Source organism: Agelaius tricolor, unplaced genomic scaffold (assembly GCF_023055355.1).
Source record: "Agelaius tricolor isolate 1412-34295 unplaced genomic scaffold, bAgeTri1.0.p SCAF_4, whole genome shotgun sequence".
In the NCBI taxonomy this organism is placed as follows: Eukaryota; Metazoa; Chordata; class Aves; order Passeriformes; family Icteridae; genus Agelaius; species Agelaius tricolor.
Genome location: NW_027269264.1, coordinates 45,541,665 through 45,559,179, shown reverse-complemented (window position 1 = coordinate 45,559,179; position 17,515 = coordinate 45,541,665). Strand labels below are relative to the sequence as shown.

At 36.0% G+C, this 17,515-nt stretch overlaps 1 protein-coding gene across 2 annotated transcripts in view; it reads right to left on the bottom strand.

Annotated features, from left to right (window-relative positions):
- The window catches only part of RICTOR (RPTOR independent companion of MTOR complex 2), a 73,791-nt gene that overhangs the window by 46,703 nt on the left and 9,573 nt on the right, over positions 1 to 17,515 (bottom strand). For both annotated transcript variants that reach the window (XM_071425504.1, XM_071425505.1), the window contains exons 3-4: positions 9,102 to 9,199; positions 644 to 708 (exon numbers count right to left, since the gene is read on the bottom strand). In XM_071425504.1, coding sequence (XP_071281605.1) covers positions 644 to 708; positions 9,102 to 9,199 — 163 coding nt within the window. The remainder of the gene's footprint in view (positions 1 to 643; positions 709 to 9,101; positions 9,200 to 17,515) is intronic.

The window sequence follows — 17,515 nt, the reverse complement described above, 5'->3', positions numbered from 1 at the left end:
TTTGCTCAAAGAGCAATTAGCTTTCCTAACCTTTTCTGCTTAAGTGAGATCTAAATTGAAAGAACACAGAAATGCATTAAATATTAGATCTTTGCTTTTGTCACCAGTGCTGGTCTTCAAGACAAATTTAAAAACTTCTGTGTGCAAATAAGCATGTAGTTACATCTGACAGTCAAAATGGCCAAAAAACAGACAGAAATTCCACTTAAAAGAATATACACAGGACATGGAGTAGCAAGGCAAGTAGAGCTTCATGGACATATACACACCAGTACAACATAAAATACTGGTCTTTAAATCTCGAGTCTTTATCAAGAGTATCCTCTGTATTTTGTAGATGTACCTTTTTATTACAAGTGCTTTCTACAACTACTGAAACACTTAGAGGCACTTTTACATCTTGGAGGAATATAATGAAGAAATCTACACTTCTAATTTGGAGGGTTTGTCACTGTTTGCCTAATAGTGAGAAATATATTTCTGATTTTACTCATTAAAATATTTGCAGGTTATATACTTGCATTATGAAGCTTAAAACATATTATAAATACAAAATACTAGTTCAAAATATAAATGAAGTTTATTTAATTGGACCTAAACAACTGAAGTTCCCTAGGATTGCCTAGTGCTCTTTACTACTTACCATATAATGATGCTGTCATAGGTAAAACCCAACTTTTCTTCAGCATGGCCAGTATTACAAAGAAGCTGAAAATAAGATAAAATACCTATTATTTATAGGTATCCAAAAATAACCATGAAGAATTATAGATTTTGGGAAATGCTTTCAAAAAAATCTGAGAAATTTAATTTGTAGCAAGGAGAGAACACCAGCTTCAGACTTCCCTGAGAATTTCTGTGGTACATATTGTGCTCCTATACACACCAGATATAGAGACTCACCTGTGGATTTCCATACCAAAACAAGGTCGCACCGTGTGTAAGCTGTGTACTGGTCGTTCTATTTTACTGGTTAAATTACAACTGGTAATTTGAGCAGAGAGCAAAAATGAGTGAAGTCAGAGCAAATCTGCAGGGGCTCTGGTAAGAGTTTTGAAACAAAGACTGACACTGATGTTCCACTGTCATGTTTTGTCACAATAGCACAGAAATACAAAAAAATCAGAAGGCATTTCAAGTGTCCTGTAACTGACATTTGGTCTTGGCCTGCCACCCATCCTATAGAATTTGTACCTCTGAAAAATCAGAGCAAAGTTTGAATTAATGCACACAAAAAGACAGCCATAAACTGTCACAAACTTGACACTTCAGCCATATGTAGTCACTGTGAACAAAGAAGATTTACAAGCACAGTTTTAAAGTCCAAAACCAGGCTTAAAAGGAGCAACCTAGGTTGCCAATGTTTTAGCCTCTTGAGGAAAGGAAAACAATCTCTTCTGTAAGAAGAGCTGATGCTGTTCTTTTCAAGAACAGCAAAGAAATTCCTAGTAATCTCACTATCCCTGGCTAAAATTATAAAATATTATCATGTCCAAATCCCAAAGCACTTCTCTAAGCACTTCCAAAAACTCAAGTGACTAATACTGATTGCAATAGCTTTGCACTTCGTCCTCCGTTTTCAAAACAGGCATGTGTCCAGTTCTAAGTCAGCGCAGCATTAAGTTTCTCCTATTGAGGAATTCAGGAAGTATTTGTGCCAACTAGTCATTACCTCTGTTCTGAAAATACTGTGATATATCAAACCCTGTGACACATTCTTTATGTGTATTTACTGCTAACAATAAGAAATTTATAATAAACAACACAAACAGCCAAATCAAGGCTATTGTAAGTTAAAGTATTTAGTATGTTCCGTGCTTCAGTTCTACTGTTCACCTCCATCTGAAAAAATGACATATTGACAGAACTGCCTCTTTTAAGTAAACCAACAAGTAGAAATTAATTCAGTGATCACATTATGTCTTACAAAATAGTCTTTCAAGAAAAATATTTAGTGATAATGCTGAAATTTAAGGCTGTTAATGAGAGATTATTAAATTGGCCTGGATCAGCTCCACGTTTGGGCTCAAATAACTTAATTGAAGTATTCTGGATTTTGCATTTTTCTTAACCAAAGACAATTGTCAAACATAAGGAAAGTTTTTACATAACCTTTTTTTACCACCTTTCAAGTTTCAGTGATAATAAAACTAGACAATTGATGCACTAACTGATTATGACAGTATGTCACTTCCTAACATCAATCTATTTTTATGCCATGTTGTTGGACTGCCTAAGGCCACCACTGCTGCTTTAGCATTTCTATTGACATCTTATGAACTGTAAAAATTGGCTGGCAGAGTGTAAGCAAAACAGTGCGAGAAGATAGTGAGTAAAAACAGTTCATTGTTCAGTTGCAGACAATTACATCAATAGCTGTTTAGGCTAATCATTTATACATCTAAACCTTTCCCCAGCATTCCACCCCAGACACAAATGAGAAATCCTAACTTAACACAGCAGATTGTCCTCAACAGCCTATTTTTCCTACTTTAAAAAAACCCACAGAATTCTGATGAAGGAAAAACCCATTTTTTAGAAAGCTGCTATAGTGTGCACTAGTGCATTAGTGAAGCTAGTCTCCTATCACACATTTACCATTGGTTTGCATCTTGAGCAGTCCTGAGATTAAACTGAAGCATTTCTTCCAGGAACCCATCTAATTTGCTGCACTGCTAAAAAACATTCAGTTCACTGAACCAGTTCTAGTCTGGTTGTCACTCTCACCAAATATATACAGTGGTTATTAGCTCCTCAATTCCAACTGTTTTCAACTATGTATGTGCTTCCACCGCACACATCTTCACTGATGCTGAAAAGAACTTGACCTTATCTTGAAATTCAAACAGTCATGTAATCTGACAAGTTCAAACTTTCATCAAGTTTAACTGCTGTTTAGATATAAATTTCTGAATTTGACAGCAATAATTATAGAAATGTTTGATGCGCATGCAGCTGAAATACTTCTCCCACAAAAAAAGAGAAGAGCTACTAGTTTATTCTCCTTTTAATGGGACACCAGTACTTATGTATTAGCCTTCCGTGTAATTTATATATGTTCCATACAGAAAAGGCCTAAAATGTAGGACAGCAAGATCAGAATTCAAATATGTTTCAGTGACTTGAAAGGTGTGCCCCAACCCTGTAAAAAGATTTAACTAAATAGTAGGAAAAGCAGATCATATCCTTCACGGTACCACAAATTAACAGACACAAGAAAGAAAGTAGGCCAACAGAGAAACAGAATATGTCCAGAAATTCACATTCAGAATGTTAATTTAAAAGAAAAAAGAAAACAAATTTTATCTCTGGAAATACTAATAGCTTTATGCTTCAGATTAAAAGACTTCTTCCATTTTACCGGTTGCTCTCAAAACTGCAAGAACAAAATTTTGTGTGCCATATTTTAAGAGCAAAGTGGAAAACGTGTAGCAGAAAAATAGACAAGCCAGGTAGAAAATCCACCCATGAAGGCTGAGCCATTTGCTTTATTTAACCTAGGGAAAGGAAAAAACAAGCTGGCTGGTAAGGCTGGATTTCTATAAGTTTGAAAGGGGGAAAAAATAGTCATGGAAGCTGCTATAAAGAACAGCTGCTTCCAATTCCTTGGGTATTTGCTATGTTATAAATGTCTGTCCTTAAATATACTAAAAAATGTCATTGCTTTCTTCTAATTTCACCTTCAAACAACATTAAGTAAATCAATGATTCTGGCCCAAATGCACTGGTATTTCTAGATGGCTGAACTCCTGACAAAGTCAAGTAACTCTCATATGTTTGCCTGTAAGATTTAACAATTAACATATATACCATGATAGCATAACTCAGTAGACAAGCAGTACCAAAATATTAAAATCTATCATTGGCTATACATTGACATAGTTCATAAAAATGGCAATGGATTATAATACCTGGAATTATGAAACTATTTATACATTGATACTATTTATATTTTCCATATATAGATCTTACTTATAACAAGTATACATTTTTAAATACACACAATAAACTTTATATATTTTTATATCAAAATATATAAAGTGTACAAACAAAACCAAACAGAGTATACTTTGTGAATTAAACCTGCAAGTGAGTCCACTTCAAAATTAGTATTTGTGGTCAAATACACAGTGACTGGGCAAAGCAAAGACTCTCTGAGGATAAGATTAAATATTAGGACAAAATTGTAAGTACACTAGGCCAGACAGTGACTAACTTACAGTGAAGGTTTCTTTCATGTTTACTGTCAGCTATGAGTTCTTCATACTACTCAGATGAGTCACAGCAATATGAGTAACATATCAACATGTCTTGGAAACAGTAGCTCAGAACAACAAAACCATAGGAGGTCAACAACATGCACAAATGGAGTGCACATTTGAGACCATTCCAGTTTATACTTAGCAGAATAGCCAGAGCAATTACTAGGTAAAAATATTATATTATTCCTTGCATTCAGGACGTAACTATTGCATTATAACTTTGGAAACACAGTTTGAGCCACCACTGGTAATATTTAAGCAAATACTACTAGTCTTAAGAGAAGCCCCTACTGAAACTGTGGACTCTGGAGTTAGACATATTTGTTTCACAGCTGAATGTCTCTAAGTACATGTTCTGTTCCTATCTGCTACATCACTGTGAGATTTCAGGTTTTGTCAGTGGTTTATCTACTTGGATGAATGTTACAGTCAGGCAATACATTCAGTCTAAGATAACCTGGGTTTTGCAAAAGACAAAGAGACTCTAAAGTGACAGACTGTGAATCAGACATAATCGTGAAAGTCTCTCTCATATCCAAGCCACCCAATCTATATCATCTAGTGAAAGTCAGCAGCACAGCCAAAAGCCAACAGATACGTAGAGCAGAATAATAGAGCTTCATTAAAAAATGACAACTAGTTTCAACAGATTGAAAACATAATTTTCCGTATCACTATATTACTGATACTGTTCCATTCCTAAATTTATATCTAAAATGAATTGCTTGATTTTGTCCTTTAAGAAGTTCCTTTCTTTTTGAAAGGAAATATAAATTCATACAATATCTGTGGATTTCTTTTTCAGCTTGTTATTAAAATACCCTTTTAGTTTTACAAAGGTATGAAAGATCTCTCAGAAGCTTCCAGTGAGACAAACCTTCTATAACAGAGGATTATAAATAAATACTTCAAATCACAAAGATATTTTCCACTAGGTAAATGCAATTGTACAGTTTCTTCAGGTTTTCGATGATTTATCTCACTGTTTCGCATAGGGGTGGGGAAAACCCAAAAGATGTAACCATGATGTTTTGGTACTAATCAGCAGAAGCTGGGGAACTTCAAGGTGCTTGCCTTATGTAGGCAGCCATATAAATTAGAGATGGGTAATCCTACTCAGCTTACTGAAGCTAAATGCATATACGAATCTTGTGAACTGCTGTGACATTTGAAAGTGTCACTGACCATTTATTGGAGGTCAAATTCTCAAACAGTTTTCAGGTCAGAACATAGCTTAAATAGAGTGGCTTGAAAGGAATATCGATTGAGGCAGTACTTCATAAAAGCTTTTGCCCACAAAACTGCAGCTTCATTTACTAGGTGACAAGAAGCACAGGAGGAGTGTGCTCTCATTAAAAGCAGATAAAATTTCTAAGTCTGCTGCTGCTGCAATTCAGAACTAAACATACCTTTCCATAGCCTGTGCATCACAGACTGGGAATGCTAATTTCCTGGAACAGAAAATTTAAGACCACCTGTCAAGCAAGAACAACTCATGTTCTGCAGACAAAGGGTGAAGAACTCGAACACTAATGACTTAGCTACTAAGGAGTACTAGCAAAAACTTGATAAATGAAATGCAACTTTTTGTAAAATATCACGTATAAAGAATACTTTGCACAGTAATAATGGGTGCAGTGGAAACCTGAACACAACCAGTTAACATTTCTCTTAAAGGGAAGTAGCAATGAAACAGGAGTTACAGCACCTAAGCACACAAGTTTCATGTAAAGCATCTGCTTCACTGTCTCATTCTTGCAGATGAACTAGTAGACTAGAAATCAACTCCCGTTGGCTTCTGATCACCATTATCTTAAAAAAAAATTAAAGTACTTAACTTCTACATAAAAACCTGAAGTCTAGTTCAGTACTAGTTCAGTAATTTTAAAAGAATGATTATGTTCCTGCTCCTTAAAAAAAGGGAGGTAAGGGGAACAGATCTCACCTTAAAAATCCAGTCTAGTTTCAAATAAAGAAATCTAAACATAACACACCTCAGATATCCTGAAAATAATACAAAACTTGGTGTCTACTATGATCCTTGACAGGAAACTCCACATTGGAGTAAATTACGTTACTTGTTTCCATGTCATAAAAACATTTTGCTTTCCCTCACTGAAGAACTAAAACACTAAGATTCACACTCTTTGAAGGAAAAATGTGGGGTTTGGGAACAATTGCTTAGACTAGTTCAGATGTTTTCTTTCAAGTATATTAATATTTCTAGCAGGAGAATAACAGATGCCATATTATTTTATCTGAAATACATTATAAAAATGTTCAAAGGTCCTTTCCCTGTCCATAATACAAATATTGCAGATAACAAGTAGCTCTTTAAAAATGTACCACAAAATGCAACAATTTATAAACAAATCAATTTCATATTCACTATAATTCCAAGACAGGATACAAACATCCTCAGCCCTTAGCATATCAATCTTACTCACACTCCTGTCTCACAAAGAAGGAACTGAGACTATACCAACTCATCGTAGAAGAACAGAGTGCAAAAAGGAAATAAAACCATCTCACCAAGCTCCAGGCTTTCACTTTTAACCACTGGAATGAAAACCACAGAATTGTTCCAACCACAAGGCAGACAACACAGTACAACTTGCAACTTTTATTCTATTCTCATGGCTGCATTTATAGGTCGAACAAAAATAGGAAGAGTTTTTAAAACCAAAATAGTAAGCAATACATATTGCAGGGAGATGAATATAAGAACAAGTGTTCAATATTAAATTGAGCAGTATGATTCCCTCATACATGTTGATTCTGATTTAGAATCAAAATCAGGTTATGAACTACAGTCTCTGTCTCCAAACAACATATTTAATTTTATTACGTTGCTTTACACTTGTAATTTCCTGCCAGTCTTGAGTGCAATTTATGAAAACCATCCTTACATTTCTGTAGGTACTTTCAATTTTGAACAGTGGGTTTAACAAAACCCCCAAATAACCTTCAATTACTATGCAATCTCTCAAAACTACCTTGTAAAAAGAATATTTGGTACATCTTTTATTACAATATGCATATTTATTAATTTAACACAGTTATGATTTTAACCTGATTTTATATCTGATTTTCAATAGCAAAATTGACCCTGTTTTAAGATCCCTAGTTCAAATATTGACTTTTCAGTACAAACTGTGCATCTACAAACATAATCCAGCTATTTAATTTTAAAGCAACTAGAGACTTTGGAAGCATTCACATTTCAAAGTTTCCAGATTATCACAAAAAAGAAACCAAGCTATGCATCAGACTTTTCTAGCAGAATAAAGGGCATTCTTGCAACACATTTTGGAATCCCATTGAAAACAGCAGCATTCTGTCAATGGCTGATGTCTGCCAGACACAAGCAATAGCCCAAGGAAGAGATCTCAGTGTGAAGTTCAGTTCCTTAGCGAATGAACCTCTTAGCGAACGTTCCTACACATGTTCTGAACCAATCCAGAAAATTTAGAACTTACAGATTTGCTATTAATGCAGTAGAAGACAAATTAATTTGTTACTGTGATTTTGTTCTCAGTAGTCACCGTCCTGTTAAGCGAATCTCACACATTACCACTGAAGTGGTCAATCTCCCAAGGAGTGCCTTTAACAGCCAAGATGCCTATTTCAAAGATTATCATGCATGTTTGTCCTTCTTGTATCAACTGGTTCCCCACACCTTCCCTTGAGTATTCACTCTTTCACTTAAGATTGGCTCAAAAATGTCAAATAGACTCCTGGCAGTCTTACTTAATTCTTTGTAACAAACTTATCTGCAAGCATAATTTAAACCTTACTTTATTCCTTACATTCTCCTCTACTATGTTATTTCTTGGCTGCTGCTTGTTGCAGGGTCCATCCTCAGTCACAGAAAATCAGTTTTCATTTTCAGGTGTATTGCCCTCTATCAGAAAGGTGTACAACACACTCCATCCCTCTATCAGTCTATCAATCTGGGTAAGGCCCACACTGAAGCTTCAGTGTCTCCTGCCTCACTGAGTGCAATGCATGTTTCCCTTGCACTGACAAATTGAACACTGGTCCAACCACAACCACCACATACCCTACAATGAACACCTTCTCCCTAACTCCCTGACCACCTCCCATGAGTCATCTTAGCTTCTCTCCACAGGTTTCTCTTTTACCCAAAAAATGCTACTTCTTGTCCTTCTGAAAATCTTTCACAGTTTTTTTTTTGGTAGCTTACACCCTCATGCTGCATTAAGTTTTTAATTCTTGCCTCATCGGCTCACAGTGACAGCTTCCAATACATCTGTTGTATTTTAAGTGCGTACCTGCCACAGGTCCATGATTTGGAAGAAGAACATCAAAAATCACCAACACAAGACATATTCCAGAAATGGACCATTTAAATCTTTTTCACTATGGAAACTGCACTGAAAGTTGCAGTTCCTATTCTAGTAGTGTTTAAAACATTGCATATAATGTACATTGATACAATCCTCCCCCCTCATGATACTCAATCAGTTTACATTCAGATAGTATGGCATTTTACATTTTTTATTTTAATTCTACACATCAAGAAGCAAATCTTTGGCTTGAGTTATGCAACTTAACCCATTAACTTGGGATCAAGATACTTCCATCTTCTAAGCACTAAAATATTACAAAAATTCATCCAGCAGGACAGATACGCAAACTTCAGCATAACTCTGCATTCACATATTTGCTTGTCTTTATTTGTTACCTTCCTTTCCCACAGTATGTAGACTTCAAGTACTGTTCTGTAATATGAAGCAATTTCATTAACATCCCAGCCAATGTCTGAGTAAATATGAAACATTTTTACTTGTTCTATGACATTATTTGAGCTCTTACCTTAGTAAAATTATTCAAGTGACCTAGTTTTCTCATATTTGACACGCCCTGTAATTTGGCCACATTTTGGAGAATCTCTCTCATATTATCACAAGGATCTGCAAAAGAAAAGAGGGTATTAGCAGATACAGTAAAAGAAAAATAAAAAAGAAGAAAAATCTAAACATGCATTCAATATGCATTTATACTCATATTTAAAATAGGTACTCTCCTGGTCTCAGTTAGTGATGCAGAGCACTTTTGTTCCAAGAAGCATCCGTCTGATTTATGTCAATGACCAAAACCATGCATACCTGAGTTCTGTAGAACAAATACTAAAGGCCATGGAAGAGAGACACTCTTACTTCAAAGCAGATTTTAATCAGTATCTTAGATTTGCAGTTGACAAAGAAATCCATTTAGTGCCTGAAATGGCAATCCTTACATCTTGTAAGTGAACAACTTTACTGTTAAACCCCTTGTAATTTAAAGATGAAGTAAGCTCAAAAACAGAAGTTAAACTGTAGCATGTTACTGGCACCCCACAGCACTCCTTTTTTCTCCTCCAGACAAAAAGTTGGTGGATTTTGGAAAGATGAGACCTCTTTTCTGCTCTCTACATTAATTGCTCTCCACAATGATGCTTTAAATAGAGGGCTAGGCCTTTCCAGTGACTTGGTAAGTGAACTACAAGGCAAACAAAAGCCTTAAGAATGTCATCTTCTTTCTTCTTAAGAAGAATCCCAACAAAAACAGATGAACAAAAAAAATGCCACCCAGAAAACACTATTCACACACCAACTGATGATCCTGCATTCTGCTAGAAAACAAAGAACAGGCACCATGATGAGAAGAGACACTCTTGTGTCACTTTTAGAATTAAGGTTGGAATTGAGGCAGAGTGGAACAAGCTGCACTGAGGCTGGGCCCAGGGAGCTACTGTAACAGACACTGCAGTAAATTCTGTACCTGGTGGTACTGCGGCAGGGCAGTTTTTAAAAGGGACCAATGTGACGCAGGATTCGCATGGAGTTTTAGATTAGACATTGATTTAGGATAGGTATCAGCAGTTTGAGAAAAATGAAAAACCAAGGCTTTCCTGAAGATGTAAAAACTACAGAAAGAAATATATCACCAAAAAGAAGAAATAACTGCATTTCATAAAATGAAGTCTTTAGAACAAGTCTGACATCTAATAAGCAGCAAGTAGAGAGCTTTTGTGCACACTAACTTCAGTAAGAAAAACTTGCCTCCGACTACAGAACTGAACAGCTGCAGCTGAGTTTGTGGCATATACAGAGCCTTTTACATTCCTGTTACTTGTAAAAGTGTGTTTGTACTATTCATAATGGAAAGGAAATCAAGCATTGGAGATGTAAAGAATGCATCAGCTTCACTACCTCTCTACAAACCATGCTTTTACATCACTTCCTGTACTTTAAAAATTTAAACAGATTTAGAAAAGCAAACATAAGTAGCAATCTTACTAGGATATCTCCAGAATGTGCTTGGACAGACACTACCTGTATTTGCACCGTCACCAGAAATCAAGACATTATTTAAAATTATGACACTTACAGGTAGGCACCCCAATCAAAGTGTACAAACGTCCTAACCCATTGTGGTTAATGAAGATTTTGTCTATTAGCCGATGAAATCAACTACCATCAGCTTGATTAGCTGCTAGATGCATACTCAAGGGTAAGGTAAGCAACTGTATTGACTATGGTGTTTATAATGAAACTTTAGCACATGTAGAGACATGCTACTGTCACATCCTATAATCCTGGTAATTTTCAAACAAAGGATCAGTGAGATTTTGGAAAGATAAGCTAAGTCTTAAACGTGTGCATCAATTTCTATTAGCACCAGCTTGATGTGTAAGATCCTTTACTGCAAATCTACTCAGAGCATACGCAAAGTCAACTATCAGACACACAAGCTACCTTGCACCACTGTGCAGTATGCACAGTAAAGCCAGGGATCTAATAACTTTCAATGTAAATTGGAATATGTGCATGGACCTCTTTGCATCCCTAGGAAAAAAGAAAAAAAAAAATTTATAATTACAGAAATTAGAGACAGTGAGAATCTTACTGGATCTATACCAGGTTTGGGATTCCTCTGCACAATTTGCTTTTCCAGGGCTTAACTCAGTTTAGGTGGTTTGCAATAGCATAAAACATAAAATAATGGAATGGTTTTTGAAAAGGACCTTAAGATCACCTAGTTCCAACCCCCTTGCCATGGGCAGGGAATCTTTCACTAAACCAGGTTGCTCAGGGCCCCATCTAAGCTGCTCTTGAACACTTTCAGGGATGGGGCTCACTGAAAACAAGTAGACTGGATTAGTTAATGGCACTAGAAATAGTTTATATCATAAACTTACTTTCAAGAGAACGTAACAGGAGAGGAAGATAGCTTCCTCATAATCTGATTTCTTTGAAAATGCAGTCTGGCTCACATCTATGCTTTTGCTTGCCTTGGGTAACGTGTGGGAATTTCCCTGGCTCGCAACAGTTTTGGACCTGTAGAATTCCCCATTACGCCACAAGAAAGATCCCAGGTAAGCAGTTTTAGAGCAACATAACTTTCCAAAATGACTGAAACTATGTTTTGATTTTGAAAGTGCAAATGGCTACATATGCACAATAAACCCCCTAAACTAAGCTCACAGTGCAGACAGGAAAGATCACAAGACTAGCCCAGAAAACCTCTCGTGCATTAGCAATGGATGTTCTAATTTGGCTATCTGATAAAGCTGCCATTAACTCAAAGTGCCTAAGCTGTCCTGTGGAAAAAGGCAATCAGTTTGCATGTGAAGAAATAAGGACACAATGATACTACAATTACCCATATTAACAATTCTGTAGCAATGACAGATCTATATAATAAGGTCGCCTAAGAAAATGTACACTAAAACCACTTTCCTCTATTTTTGCATGAAAAACTGCAGCTACGTCAACTTTTTCCTCACTGTGTCCTGTTTCAGCTGAGGAAAAACTCATTTTTAGAGACTGAAAAGTTTGAGTAAAGACAGGTTTGTGGTGCTTAGCAGGGCAGTCAGGTATTTCCCAGAAGCTTTATTAGCAGGTAAGTAATTTGAAGCAAACTAGGGTTTCAGAGCAAAAGCTACAAAACTGTGAGAAAACTGAGAACATGACAGATATTTCCACTACAGAACTGATAATATAAGTAGAGCAAGTTAGCTGTCTCACTCTTCAATCTTACCAAAACCAATACTGCTACAGAAAACAAGACAGTAAAGAAATAAAGACCCTCTCATAGTATATTATCTCAGAAGGAACTAAAATAACAGAAGCCTTTTTGGTCAAATACTGTCAGGTGAAGTCTTGTTTTAAACTTCAGAAGAACCTTCTCACAAAAAGTATCCCATAAAAAAATTTAACAAAATAACTGTGACATACTAACTTCAAGGAAAGACTGACTATCTTTTTCCTTCTTCTGAAAATGCATCATACATTACAAAGAAGTAGAAAATTTATATTACTTAAGTATTACTCATTTTAGTAAAAGTAAAGCCAGTAAGGAAGGTAGGCAGGCCTAAGAAAACCTCATGTCACAGATGTAAGAGAATTTGAACAAACCAATGTGACTTCATAAGTAGCGATTCAGTCTTTCGCTAGTCTATCCCTCACATTGAAATGGACTTGGAAATAGACTGAATACATCCTGGATTCTAAAACCTAAGCCATGTAGCTTTACTGGAATCACCGATCAGATCCAGCATTATTTATCTTCCCGTCACAAAATCTTACAAAGGCATTATAAAATACCAAGTAATGCAGAAATAGCAAAAAGCATAGCACAAAATCACAGACTGATTTTCCAAAGAAATATCGCAGCCTTAAGATTTCATTGTCAAGGTTAATAGTTCATCTTGGTGTTGACAAAGACTTTCTTTTTGTTGTCTGGTTTTCCGTTTGTTTCAGTTTGTCAGGGGTGGGTTTTTTGTTGTTTTTTTGTTTGTTTTGTTTTGGTGGGAGGGTTGTGGAGGGAGAGGAAGGGGCTCTTGTTGCTGTTTCACAGATTCACAGAATATTCTAAACTGGAAGGGACCCACAAGAATCACTGACTGACTCTTTGGTAAATGGTTCATACAGGGATTGAACTCAAAACCCTGGTGTTATTAGCACCATGCTCTAGCCCACTACACTCATCAGTGTTTTATGTGTTGTTTTAAGGACCCCAGTTCATATCACTGCTGTAGAGATTTCCTAGCTCTTACTCTCTAGCTCCTCCTGTTTTGTATCTACAATAAAAAAAAACCCAAGAAGATAAGCTTCTTATTAAGACCCCCTCAAAAGTCTTTTCTTTCCTGGCTCACTGCATTTATTACTGATACACTGACTTTTATTGGGAGAAATTTCTTCATCCAAAGGGTTGTCAAGCACTGGAACAAGCTGCCCGCAGAAGTAGTTGAGTCACCACCCCTGGAGGTAATTAAAAAATGCACAGATGTGGCACTTAGGAACACAGTTTGGGGATGAACTTGGCAATGTCTGGTTTATGGTTGAACTCAATGATCAATCAAAATGATTCTACCATCTCCAGCTGGCCCACAGCAACCACCAAATATCTTCACATTCTGAGGTGAATGTGCTTCTGAGGGTGCAGCTGTGCAAAATTGCTAAACTGATCTTCCAGATTTCATCTGCCAAAGGATGTGCGACTCCCTTCCCCTACTTTCATTCCCTCTCCTGTCCCACTGTACAACACACCTTTCTCCTTTACACTACTTCAGCACCCATCTTCAAATTCACAACAAAATTATCCTGCCAAGTATCTCAGTAAAATCCTTTTCTTGTTCTTCTATGTTCATTCCCTACTGAGCTACTGACTCAAACTGAATACTAAATTCTTACAAAACCCACTCAGAAGTAGCTGTGTTACTGAGCCATTCAGACGTAGAGTGGTGGAAGCAAGACATAACTGTTCCACATGACACTCAGTGTAAAGAAGTCCCCCTTTTTTTTTTTGCATGGACTTTACAATTGGCAAGTTGTCCCAATTATTGTACAGAGCCACTTTGCTCAAATGTCATCTAAAAACTTGTTGATACATATAAAAGTTGCAAGTCAGCCCACTTGTGTCCTGCAGCAAGAGCTTAGCTTGCTCATCAATATTCTTATTTTCTCTTGTCTGCTTTTTGTTGGACAGCAAAAACTTTGAAGTAGCAGTAGTTGTTCTGTTTACTTCTGTTATACTAAACAGAGTTTCTCACCCACAATTCTTTGCACTAACACCCTGTACTTACAATTATAATCTTCAGCACAGAGCAAAGCCGGTGTTTTTAAAAACTCTAGCCAGAACTCTGTGATTCTCTATGCCTAAAAGTAATTCACAGATGCTGTATATCAAAAATCTCCAATGTTGAGTTGCTGTTTGTTTTTAAACTCCCATGACCTTTTAAGGCTTGACTCATTTTTTCACCCCTTCAGGACCATGACATTGTTTTTCCCCAGCGAGAACCATGATGCATTCTGACAGATCGCATTCTCCAGAGAGAAAGAACACGACAGAAGTCCAGCTACTCCAGCTACACAAAACAGCTAGCGCTCCATCTAATGCAGGGATGAAATAGGACCAGCAATAGCTATATTAGCACAAGTGACGACTTCTTTTCTCTGACAGATTTACCAGCATTGTTTGACCACATTCAGTATGCTAGAAGCACAATTCGCTGTTCTGTTTTGCACATGTCAATGAAAAAGGAAAAAAAAAAAGAATGGCAGGCTTTAGCACACAAATAATTCAGTAGCTCTGCAGTCAGCCATGAGTTGAACTGAGGAGTGTGTATTATATGCATCACTTGGTAGGTGCTAAAACAGTACACAGTACTGTACTGTTTTACAGTACAGTACATATACAGTAGCCAACGTGTATATATATTCAGTAACTCTCAAGTGAGAGACTGATGTCACAAGAGCAGCTGATGTCACACCTACTAGAATCACAAGGCCAAAAAGTGAAATAAAAGATCAAATACTTCTAAATACTTCCTTTAAAGAAGGAAGTTGTACTTCACTACAGTCAGTCATCTCACCATTAACATACATGAGAGGTCATCTTCCTCTTACTGAAAGAATCACAGTAATGATTGGATAATGGATCATTCTGATGATCTGGTGATCATCAACAGTAAGTCATATTCTACCATTATCAACTTGTTGCAAAAAAATAAAAATCTTAAGTAATTCTAAAAATCACTTATGTAATCTTCTTGATATTAAAGTATTCTTAATTTACATTTAATTCAAAAAGGTGGAAACTTCACAGAAAACCTGAGAATATGAAAGATGAGAAAGCTACATAAAAAAGCAAACTGCAACACAGATCACTCTTGTAGTATTTGAATTAACACATCAACTCTACTTTGCCAGATTCTAAAAAATTAGTGCACGAACACTTTACAGTCAATGTGTGATTTTCAAAAACACAGTAATACATATTTAGACTGAAGGTATGTCTCAATTTATAGTGTAAAACCTGTTTGTAGTATCACATTAATGTAGTTACATTGAAAAATATACTGAATACTGAGCCAGATAGATATCCTCTATGATCACAGTTAAAGCCATAAATACTTCATAGTTAACACTTCAAGCCATAAATACTTCGTACTGTAAGTTTTGCCAAGTAAGACTTGAAAATCTTAGATTAAAAAAATTCACATGCATATCAAGTTTTAACAATTGAGGGTAACCCCTTAAAAAGTACCTATGACTAAGCGTGATTTCAGCAGAATGCAACCTAGAGATTTATTTAGTTTGATTCCCATAGCTTTCATGGGGAAACCATACAAAGAGCACTTTATTTTGAATATAGGTAAGTTCCAGTAACTCATGTATGTGAAAACAGAAAGCAAACAAAAACTAAGAACTGAGACTATTTTCTCCCTTGCTGCTTAAGAAAGCTATGAATGTATGAAACCGGCTCACTAATACGGAAAAAAACACACATGCTCTCTTTCATGGCAGTCAGCAAAGAAAGTCTCAAAACTATTCCTCTCCCTACATCACTCAGGTAAAAAACTCATATACAAAAATACCTACAAACTAGAAATCAGTGGAAAAGACAGTGTATTCAAGGTAGGATCTAGAAATCGCTAGAACTTCAGATAAACAGGAAACCAAGTATCAGGATTACTTTGGCACACACACGAGCTTCTGAAAAAATTGAGTAAAATTTAAATGCCTACTGTGATTGTACAGATTTCTCTTCTGCAGATGTGCACAGATGTTGTAAATTAAAGGACTTTTTTTTTTTTTCATTTTAGTATTCTTAAGTACATATAAAGGTGGCAGGAAATAAGCAGTTTGGTGTTCCAGTCAGCTTGAAGAGCAGCTCCAAAATGAACCACTTTCCAAAATGTGGTCTTATAATCTTATTTCTAACCAAGACACTGAAATTATACCTGTACAAAAGCCATTCTTATATCCTCACCTAGGAATTATGTTTATTATTCCCAATGCGTGATCGTATATGGCAGCTTTGTAAACAGCAATTTTTAGTGCTAAAACTTCTAAAAAATGGGTTTCATAGATGAAATGTTAAAAGCCTTCCAGGATAGAAAGAGAAAACTGAAGGACCATTCCAAAGGATAACTACAAGGCTGACCTGAAAATTAATTACATACAGTTTTTGATAAACAAATTATTCTTTAAATGGGTTATAGCAATACAAAATCTAGTGTACTGCATAAACTTCCTCAAAGATCAATTATGAAAATAGTATTAAATATTATTAGTTAAGACTATGCAAGGTACCAAGGCATATTAAAAAAACAACTCTTAAAAAAATTCTTGTCTATTCATAGAGAGAAAGTATTTAATTTAGTCCTCCATTTAAATGTACAGTTATATCCTCAGCTCCCAGGGAGAAGAGATGTTGATGACAAGAATCACAGCAATAAGTCTTGATACATATCTTTGTGAATTACAAACTTACTCGCAGTTCCCCCACCTCCTGCCCCTCAAAAAAATCCCACCAGAATGTCATCTCTCTGCAAGATATACAACTGTAACTATTGCGTATTATCCTGACTAAAACCAAACTTGAATTATAGTCTCTTGAAATTTTTATCATGGTCACTTAACACACAAATATAAATTATTCTGGAATCCAGTTAAATTCAGCAAGAACTTCCTTTAAACTTTCAAAAGCTCAGATGTTTAAAAGAAAAAGAAAAAATAAAGGAGACAAAATACACAGAGGGTCAAAATGCTGGAGGCTGGGGAATATTCCATAACTGTATGACTACGCATTTGTTTGCCCTGTTGTTCTGCTCTCTTCTCTGCAACAATTATAAACTACTGCCAAGGTTGGAGTGACCCAGTACAACTGTTCTTATGGTCAAGAGCCAGTAAAAGCCTTTCCCAGATTTACAAAATTGCTTATGTCAGTACACAAAT